The 10,988-nt window shown below is 36.5% G+C and overlaps 1 protein-coding gene across 1 annotated transcript in view; it reads right to left on the bottom strand.

Annotated features, from left to right (window-relative positions):
* Positions 1–2,181: 2,181 nt before the first annotated feature.
* LOC121388640 (small nuclear ribonucleoprotein-associated protein B-like) overlaps positions 2,182–10,988 on the bottom strand; it is a 33,400-nt gene continuing 24,593 nt past the window's right edge. The window contains exon 5 of the mRNA XM_041520069.1: positions 2,182–2,727. Coding sequence (XP_041376003.1) covers positions 2,705–2,727 — 23 coding nt within the window. The 3' untranslated portion in view covers positions 2,182–2,704. The remainder of the gene's footprint in view (positions 2,728–10,988) is intronic.

Below are 10,988 nucleotides of genomic sequence, written 5' to 3'. Positions count from 1 at the left end.
TAAATCACTTAAAACTGCACACTGCATCTGCCTAACTACAGATCTTGACAGCAGATGATATAGAACATGTTCTATATTTTGACAGCGCCAGATTGAGTTTGTGGTTTTGGGTCGTGTTTTTCTATAAATAAAGCTCAAAACGTGCTGCAGACATTGCGTGTAGTCGGATATGCAATGATTATCTAGTAGACCTACTTCTTGATTACTTTAAGAAAAATATGTACACTTTTATGCTTTGCAATATAACAGAATACATCGTAAATTTTAAAATGTTTTTTTTTTTTGAAGATTTATTTTTCTTTCGATATTTGTTTTATTAGTAGTCTACTACTGTAGCATTTACAATATCCAAATTAAACACAAACGCACGCATTATTACATTTTACCGAGGCAGAAAATATTAATTTTGAGGGTATTGTCCATTTGCGTCAAATGGGAACTGATGAATTGGCATTTAACTTCTTACTGAATAAAGATAAAATTCATATAAAAACATTAATTTATTGTTTTAAACCCACCCATACAATCTCAAATAATTTTCTTCTTCTTTTCTGGTTTTTTGTTTGTTTGTTTGTTTGTTTTTTAGGGGGGTGGTGGTGGTGGTGCAATGAATGAATGAATGTTTGTTTAACGACACCCCAGCACAAAAATACATATCGGCTATTGGGTGTCACAAATGTTAACGGGGTGGGGTGGGGTGGACGTTCAGTGTAAATAATAATAATAAAACTTTACAAATTACCATCAAACTGCTAGGTTAAATCTTCAGGTTTAAAAGCAGTTGATAGAACAACCAAGGTAATCTTAACGACAAACCCGTAATACATGACCAGGGCCCCGTTCCACAAATCGATCTTTGCCCTAAGAACACCATAAGTGCATAAGGTGATCTTAGTGCTAAGATCGCTTCGTGGAACGGGGCCCTGGGCCGTAACTCCCCACAATTATAAGTCGAATGGGCATTTGGCAAAACAGTGGATGATTCTAGGGTGTTCTATATAGTGCCTCGGACAGCCACTCCCGAGAAAATCCTTTACTGGAGACTGCATAACCACATTTAATCCATCCCTCTTGCATCGGCACAAAGAAGACTGCCAATCAGACTAGTTTACTAAAGCACGTGCAGTTGTATGTTTAGTCTTTTTGTACTGTATTATATTGTTTTACATCAGAAGGAAATGTTTTATTTAACAACACACTCGAACACATTTTATTTAGTTATATGGCGTCGGACATATGGTTAAGGACCATGCAGATATTGAGATGAAACCAGCTGTCGCCACTTCATGGGCTACTCTTTTCCATCAGCAGCAAGGGATCTTTTATATGCACCATCCCACAGACAGGATAGTACATACCACAGCCTTTGTTACACCAGTAGTGGTGTACTGGCTGGAGCGAGAAATAGCCCAATGGGCCCACTGACGGGGATCAATCCCAGATCGGCTGCACATCAAGCGAACACTTTACCACTGGGCTACGTCCCACCCTTTTCCTTTTTTCAGAGACAATGCAAATAAAGATGCATACCGTGACTGTCCTAGCATTTTGTCTTCACCCCATGTATTAAAAATGAGATTTAATATGTATAATTTATTTATTTATACTGGATTTTTTTTTCAATTTATTTTTATTTGAGTTGGTATGGATTTAAAACTTAACATCACGTTTTCATATGATTTTAACTTTAATCATTGTGAAGTTACATGCCAATTCACCGGATTCCTTTTTATGCAAATGTAGTATATACGGCGAGTACACGATTATTAATCAACAAAGAAAATTCTAGTTTTGATTTTTGCTTTGCAGTTAAATTTCAATATGGTAACTGGAGGGCTAGTTGAATTTGAGAAGGACCAATAAGATTTTTCTTCAACTGGCCTTGCTGGCGACCATTGTTTTCATGTTAATTTTCAATCCTGGTATTATGAACTAGCCTCTTACAAAACGGTCATTACAAGGCCCATAAAGGCGTATAAATGACTTTCAACTGCATGTTGTTGTTTTTTTGTAGGGATGAGAGTATAAAGTTTATAAACAAGGAATCAAATCAATGTGACTAAAGGAAATGACTTGGTAAGGTGACTAAAGGAAATGACTTGGTAAGGTGACTGGCAGTCATTTAATTAAGACAACTGTTGGCATAGATTAAAATTCTAAATAACAAAACAAAACAGTAGAAAAAGATGAATTTTATGATGATGCAATGACAACGTTTTAAAACAAAATAAAAGCACCACATCCACTCCCAAACATCATTTTTCAAAGGTAGGTCTTGTCCATGTTTAGTTAAATTACTGAACACTTGTCACCAAGACATGCAAAATGACAAAACATATTTCTCATTCATACATAATTAATGTCCATTTAACAACTTGTAAAAACTTCAAAGATGAGTGAAAAATGATTCACCACAAGATGGGCAAAGTGTCCATGATGAAAATGGTATGCAAACTCAATGTGTATCTTCTGGCAGCATCCCAATGAACCCTTTCCTCTGAACAACCTCTGTGAGCATGAGAGTCATTAACCTCTTAAGAGAGGTTAACCTCACACATCTACACAGACTCATGAAATCATGTCCATGATCCAAGGCAGTAAACTTGTTGAATTGAACACTATAGGTCTTTTTAATGTACATCTTAAAGGTACACAAACAGTTTGTCCCAGATGGAAAGCGTTTACCAGTCTTCCAAAATCCATTTCAATATCTGCCTGGTGGTGGTCCTGCAAAGACAAAATACCCTATTTAGAAAAATGCAAATAAGGGATATTCCTGTTGTAAATTATTACCAGAGAGGATAGGGTCACATAATGGAATTCAACAATATAAAATAAAACAAAAAATGGAGAAGAAAGATATACTGAATTTCCATGCAAAGATGAAAACACCCCAACCCATATCTGTCATAACAGTCCTGCATCCCCTAGCCTTAGAAATGCATTATAGGACAAAAATTACCTGTATTAAGCAGCCACCTGTCTTAAGAGACCATTTTCCTTCCTATCCAATCAGATGTAGTACAGACCACTTATCTTTAAAGATCACCTTATTATTCTACTAAATCAGTTAATATAATTAATATCTACTTGCACAAACTGATCTGTACATCAAGGAACCATGCTAGGCCTATTTTATCAAACCTGTTGACAAGTGCTAAATCATCTTTAAAAAGCCACCACTTTACCAATTAAAAAAATTAACATAAAAAAGATCTGCATTTTAAAACTGGTCATTTTAAGACACCACTTTTCACATCTGCTTTCCAGAGTTTGCACTGTACATGCATGTGAAATGTTTCCATTAAATACACATTTCTTTCTTTCTTTTTCTTTTTAACTCTTAATTCTGTAGAAATGTTTGGAGAGAACAAAACCAGCACCGAAATAATAAATGTGCAGTGCTGCAGAAAACAGAGGAGAGATTTACCATTTTCCTAACCACCGCTTCCTGTTCTAATCAGGAAATTGCTGTTAAATAATACTACCTCCCCTGCTGAATGAAGTCCCGGGGCTCTTCAGCACAACTTAATAAGCCTGCAATCACTGAAGCAGTCGCCCTCACTTTACACTGAAAACACCTGCCATAGCTGATGGCACCGCTCCTAATGTACTTTTCACCCTCGGGCGTTCATGGGCATTTCGTGTGAGTGGGTAAGAAGAGAGTAACAAGTTATTACTGGCTACAATCTGCCGTGGGCGTCGCAAAATGTCAAAATCAATACACACTTGATGAAAGCGTAATCAGAAAGGGCTCACGGCCAAAGAAAAATGATGATTACTTCCCCTGGCTAGAGAGATCAGAGTAAAACTTTTGAAAAGATCAGACAACCATGTATATTTCGTTACATGAAAACTGGAGCTGCCATTGTCATAACAATCCAATAAGTTTTCTTAAGTTAAGAAAAACCTCCAAGGCATTTGCATATAGAGTAATAGGGTTATTTTTTTCAGTTAATGTTACAAATAATTTCTTCTGTCAAATATATTTTCAAATAGTTTGCTTAAGTTTTTTCTGTCCATCTATTTACTGTTCATATTGATTCCAAATTGAAAAAAATATTTTTTTAAATAGACAAATAGGAAATAATATGCCAGCAACTATCATTAACCCCTTCACACATGCTAGAGGATTATTAAAAGTAATGTTCCCAGACAGTGCCTTAAAAAAACACTTCAAAAGAAATGTGGGGTTTTTTTTTTTTTTTACAAACAAAACCAAATAACTTTTTAAAACAATTAATTTTTCTTAGCTCTAACCTAATCCAACACTTTAGCAGAATACTTTTATCAGTTTTAAACTTCAAAACAAATTTGAAAATTAAGTTTTCTAATTGTAAGCTACTAATACAAGTACTACTAGAAAATGTATTTATGAACAAATAAAAAACGAAATAAAACAAAATCCAAAACAATAACAATTGTTAAAAATTGTTTTAAATAAATAAATAACCATTCACAAAAATTGGGGAGGACAGTTAAGAGCATTTAAAAATGACTGAATGTTTAACACCCCAGTACAAAGGAAAATCAGAAAAAGGTACATATTAACAAATTAAAGTTGATACAATAGACCTCTTTCACATTCCACTATGTATGTCCGTGTTGCAGAGCAACTCGTGGACGCCAACAGTGAACCCACACTTGATCTCGCAAAAATAGTCCTGTGTACAAGTTGGGGGACATAGACTATGGGAGGCCATGCAATAGGAATGTAAATATCTCCATGATTAATTATTCTATCAGTAGGGAACCCGAAAATTCTGTCAACAACCAACAAAGACATTGGAGACATTTGTAAATTATCGCTTATCATGAAATAAAAAATATGTTGTTGTTAATGCCCTAGAAAGCATTGGTTGGGATCTGTACACAATAAATATCGGATATGGGCTGAAATAATATTAATGTGTGTGCATGTATGTATGCAGATATTTATCGTATTTAACATGATTCAGTGCTTCTAGAATTGTTTTTAAATCCACTAGCCATGGGATTAGTGATTTAAAAAATGTACTAGCCACGATTAAAAATTTACTAGCCCTACTTTACTTTAAGTTAATACAATTTTACTAACTAATAGTAATAAATCATATAATCGGATATGTCACCTATAGGTAGTACTCAACCAAATAACGTCCGGCTGGGTCAAAGTTCGCGGTGCACCCCCAACTTTTGATAGAGAAGTTAACACCACAAGTCCTATGGTTGCCTGACTTGTTCCTTTTGTTAGCCGGGTGGCTTACAATATAATATAATATATATATATATATATATATATATATATATATTATATATACATATATACATATATACATATATACACACACATACACATATACACAAGGCAAAAGTTATTGTGACATGAATTGTTTGGAGTAATAAATTTGTGAATGGATTTATGGATGTAAACCAGAGAAAATGTGCATAAAACAGTTCAAAGAAATGCAACCAATCAGTTGCTGCAGTGATTGCATGCTTTGTGCAAGAAACATGGAATATTCGGGAGAAATGCTGTCCAGTGTTCACCATAAAAGGCCAGACATTCAGTTGCAAATCATTGCCACTGTGTGCAGCCTTCAGAAGTCCAGAAGTCAGAAAAACACCATTAGTGAACTGTTGGATGCCACCGTCATGCCACGCATCAATGAAAATGTCAGATGGCGAGTCATAGGGATGCTTGAATCTGGGACCTCGCAAGTCAATTCATTGTCCACAGAAACACCATATGGCACTTATGGGAACGATATGAACAAAACAACCGTCCCCGTAGCGGCCAACCACCCATGACAACCCCTTGCCAAGACACATGGATCCGAACCACGCATCTGCGAAACAGGTTCCAGTCAGCAACCCTCACAGCCCATACCATCCCTTTCTCCAGCGTTTAGTGGCCTCAAAGAGACGACGGTGCCAGGCCTGTATCAATGCTCAAGGTGGACACACTTGCTCTGGACCCCCTCTAGTGATGTGGCTTATTTGCATATGGCAGGTGCACCCTTTTTATGGACTATTGCTTGTTTCCATACTTTGGACATTTCTCTTTCCATGTTGTAACGTTTCAAACACAGCAGTAAAAACTTATCATCAATTATCTTCGTCTTTTGTGTGTCACATTAACTTTTCCCTTTTAGTATATATATATATATATATATATATATATATATATATATATATATATATTTTATAATATCGTACATATTCAGTGCAATGTATGTGATATTTTTAAGATCATACGGCACTAGGTTTATTGACATTTAAACAAACGTACTTGTGTGACACTCCCATAATTGATGTATGTATTCATAGTCATCGAATAAAAACATTTCAATGGCAATTTGACATTGAAAGCTGTCCAGCGTTCAGAAAACAAAAAAACTTTCAAGCCTTAGTTTGTTTTGATGTAAGGACATCCAAAATGACGTCATTCGAGTTTGACGTCATTTCCATTCAAAAATACACCGCGCTACATATTCTTACGTCATTTGAATATCTAGTAATGGCGGACTGGAATTAAAGTTGTGTGTACAGTTTACAAAAACATGTTGTATTAAGCTTGAAATTATATGATAAAGAGATTATTACCCTCGTGTATTTCGGTATCATCAATATCATATATTAGGAATAAAAATAATGTATTATGCGAGCCTCTAACAAATTTTATTCCTAATATATGATATTGACGATACCGAAAAACACTGGTAATAACCTCCCTCCCTCTCTCTCCCCCCCTCTCTCTCTATATATATATCTCTCTATCTCTATCTCTATATATAAAATAAGATAAGATAAATAAATATATGTTTTACAACTTCGTAAATATCAGATATTATTGCAAGTGAAGTTGCATGTAACCGATATAAATGATAGTGAAAATAAAATAAATAAATAATTTGTGGATAGACACATGTAGCATTGATTAGTAGTTGTACGACTTCTTTTTTTAATGAAACGGTAAGGGGAAAATAGAGCTGTAATAAAGGTCTATGTCAGGTAGGGGTTTTGTTGTTTTTTTAGGGGGAAGGGAGGCATATTTTATTAAATTTTAAATACTGATACATGTGGAGAATTAAACATGACTGGAAATCTGCGTGAATATTTAACCAGAAATTCTAATTGTTAAAAGTACCTGTATCCATTTGTATACTACTCAAAAGAATTTAAGGGTCAGACGATATTTTCGACATTATTTTCTGAATGTCAATTATATTAGCTAGACCATAATGTCACGCATGGTATTGTTCCATTTTGACGAAAGTGGGTCTAAGCAACCCATAAATGAATTAAAATCCACTGTCATTGACACTGTCGACTAGTTCTAATGGCGAAAACATGCTTACATTTGCACGTAAATTAGGGCGAAAGCAAAAGGTCTGCTAAGTGCCCATAACTTGCTTTTTCACAAAGCACTTCATTTGCACGCTTTGCATGTGTATTCCATGTTCCCAATGCTGAATTTCCGTATAATTGGAGCTTGCGTTCATGTACGATGCACACTCCAAATTCGACAATCGTACGACGTCAACTGACTATCGAAGATCGAGGAAGGGCTATTGCTTGGCTTCAGGATGGCAATACGCAAAGAAATGTTGCTCTGAGAATTGGTGTCAGTCAGAGTGTCGTTGGCCGACTGTGGTAACGGTACCAAGCAACGAATTCTGTTCGAAATCGTCCACGTTCGGGAAGACCCCGAAGCACTACAAATAGAAAGGACCGCTACATCACTAATATGGCTCTACGTCAACGCACAACCACTGCACGCCGATTACGTGACAATCTGTGGACTGCGACTGGAACTCCAGTGTCTGATCAAACCATACGCAATCGTCTGAGAGCCAATAATCTACGCTGCCGTCGCCAGGCTGTTCGACCACCACTCCTACCACGTCACAGAACGGCCAGACGTCACTGGTGCACACTTCATCTGCGGTGGCAACGTGTTCAGTAGGGTCGAGTGATGTTCATTTGTGAGTCCAGGTTTAGTCTCCAGTTCAACGACGGTCGGGTTCGTGTCTACAGACGTCCTGGGGAGCGCTTCGCTGACATTAACGTTAGACAACGTCACCGGTTCGGTGGTGGCAGCGTCATGGTGTGGGGCGGCATCTCTATCCACCACAGGACCCCCCTCTATGTGGTGGATGGCAATCTGAATGGAATCCGCTATCTGAATGAGATTATCCGGCCGTTGGTTCTCCCAGGCCTTCAGCAGATTGGCGGCGGGGCAGTTCTGCAGGATGACAATGCCAGACCCCACCGCGCCAGGGTGTTAACGGACTTTCTCAGACAACCAGGTATCGCCAGGATGGATTGGCCAGCATATTCGCCTGACTTGGCCCCAATAGAGACGCCTGGGACGAATTAGGCAGGAGAGTTCGGGATAACCATGCCCCTCCGGCCAACCTTCATGATCTGGGTCAACTTCTTATGGCAGAGTGGCAGGCCATTCCCCAAGAGTTCTTCAGACGTCTGATCAACAGCATGAGGCAACGATGCGTCGAGAGTATTTGCGCCAGGGGTGTATTCACACACTATTAAACAAATGTTCTAATGTGTAAAATCCAGGTTTGACAACCTTCAACTTTGACAGCATGTCATGTGACTTTCTTGTATACAGTGACGTTTATTTGTGGTTTTTTGTAAATATGGAACAATAAATTAAATTTTTGGTGTAGTTTACATCATCAATCTAATACACTCTGAAACTTATTTGGTTATAAATTTTTTACCCTTAAATTCTTTTGAGTAGTATATGTTTGATACACACAATAAAAGTTATATTTTACTTAAGCAATAAAAAAATTTTTTTTTATCAATTCGGCTATCTCAGCAGATTATGTACACAAGGTATATATATTTTGCCATTGTTGAGGAGTTTTATCAACAGCACAAAAGTGCCATTGGTAATGCTTTCTACCTACAGCTATTTATATCTCAGCGACAGTAAATCCCGCCATTACGTTCGAGCCCTGAAATAAAACGTTGATATGGGCAGATGACAAGAACCCCAATGTTCTATTTATTATTGCTTAACCTTCTGACTACTGCAGGCGAGATATCTCGCCCGACGTCACGTCAATCGATATACTGTACACTGTATACAGTGCATTCCCCAATTCATATTTCCTGCCGTTTTGCACACGACACTCACCGGAAACGGAAATATAATTAAAGAAAAAAGATTTTTTTTTCAAAATGGTGGTTTTTGTTTTGATTTTTTCAATTGAAAATACCTTGAAATTTTGAGTTCAAAAAGTGGTTTTCGGCAAGTATTTTCGCTTGACAACAATGGCGGCACGTCGCGGTAATTTTCAGGGATCGATAGCTGATTGTAACAGCTAATTTGATAATAAATTTGATCGTTTTACCAACAACAAAAATTACCAAATATTGCAATATGAATAGTAGTTCAGGTTTTAAAAAAAATTCTGGTCAGAAAACCACTGTTATCGGGAATAATGGACATAAATACTGGACAGCTGGCCACAAATGCCCGTAAGTAAACGCAACTTTTTCGATTTTTTGCCTAATTTTAATCACCATTAGCCGATCTAAAATAATAAAAATTACAAAAAAAACGACACGAAAATAATACTTACCGATTCATATATGAACTTTATTTCATGTATTTATGAAACATTTAAGTGAATATATGTGAGTAAAAATTATAAACTTGTACCCACTCAACGTGGTTTTTGTTCAAAATTAATCCAGTAGTCTAAAGGTTAATGTACAATTTGTGACCCAAGAAAAATTACTGCTTTTATGTAGGTTCCTAACCTTTTGACTACTGCAGGCGACATATCTCGCCCAACGTCATGCCAATCGACATACTGTACACTGTATACAGTGCATTCCCCAATTCTTATTTCCCGCCGTTTTGCACACGACATTCACCGGAAAGACTTGTATAACAGAAGACAACTCAGCTTCCTGTATCTTTAGGTTTTTATTAGAGCTGGACGGTATACCGTATATACCGTTCGGTATCGGTATTATGTCAATACCGATTTACCGTACCGAACAAATTTCAAAATACCGAAATTTCGGTATTGAAAAATATTTCTCGGAAAGTACTAATAATATATCTGACGAATGAAAACTGGGTTGGCATAAATCAGACGAGAGCCTTGTGTATGGAGTTTAATTGTATTTAGATGAAATTTGTGGGTGAGCCATAACACAGGCATGCATTTAAAGCCGAGTATACCGAAAATAGCGCTGGATATCGGTATCGTGTCAATACCGAACACCGTACTGATACCGAAGTAAATCAACCCAAAATTACCGATATCGATACCGAACCTCAAATTTCAATACCGCCCAGCTCTAGTTTTTATAAAGTTGAAAAAGTGGTTTTTGGCATGCATTTTCGCTTGACAACAATGACAGCACATCGCGGTCATTTTCAGGGATCGCCTAGCTGATTGTGACAGCTAATTTGATAATAAATTTGATCGTTTTACCAACGAAAAGTACCAAATATTGGGATATGAAACAATTAGTTGGGGTTTTTTAAAATTCTGGTCAGAAAACCACTGTTATTGGGAATAACAGACACAAATGCCGGTAAGTAAACGTGACTTTTTCAAAAAAATTGCCTAATTTTAGTCAACATTAACTGATCTAAAATATCATAAAAATTATAAAAACCCATGAAAATAATACTTACCGATTCAAATATGAACTTTATTTTATGTATTTATAAATTATTTAAGTGAATATTTGTGAGTAAAAATTATAAACTTGTACCCTCTCAGTGTGGTTTTTGTCAAAAATTAATCCAGTAGTATAAAGGTTAAAAACATATATATCAAGAAATGGTCTCTTTATAAATGCTAGTTTTTAATATACTTTCACAAGAAAAATAATTATTTGGGGGCATACATTTGGAAGACACCCATAATTGCAGCTGTGAAGTGGGTGAAACATGGTTAATATAAGGCCTTACAACCTCTCACTGAGGAGCCTTATATCCTCCCACCGAGTGG

This window comes from Gigantopelta aegis, chromosome 14 (assembly GCF_016097555.1).
Source record: "Gigantopelta aegis isolate Gae_Host chromosome 14, Gae_host_genome, whole genome shotgun sequence".
In the NCBI taxonomy this organism is placed as follows: Eukaryota; Metazoa; Mollusca; class Gastropoda; order Neomphalida; family Peltospiridae; genus Gigantopelta; species Gigantopelta aegis.
This window is presented reverse-complemented; position numbering and strand designations above follow the sequence as displayed.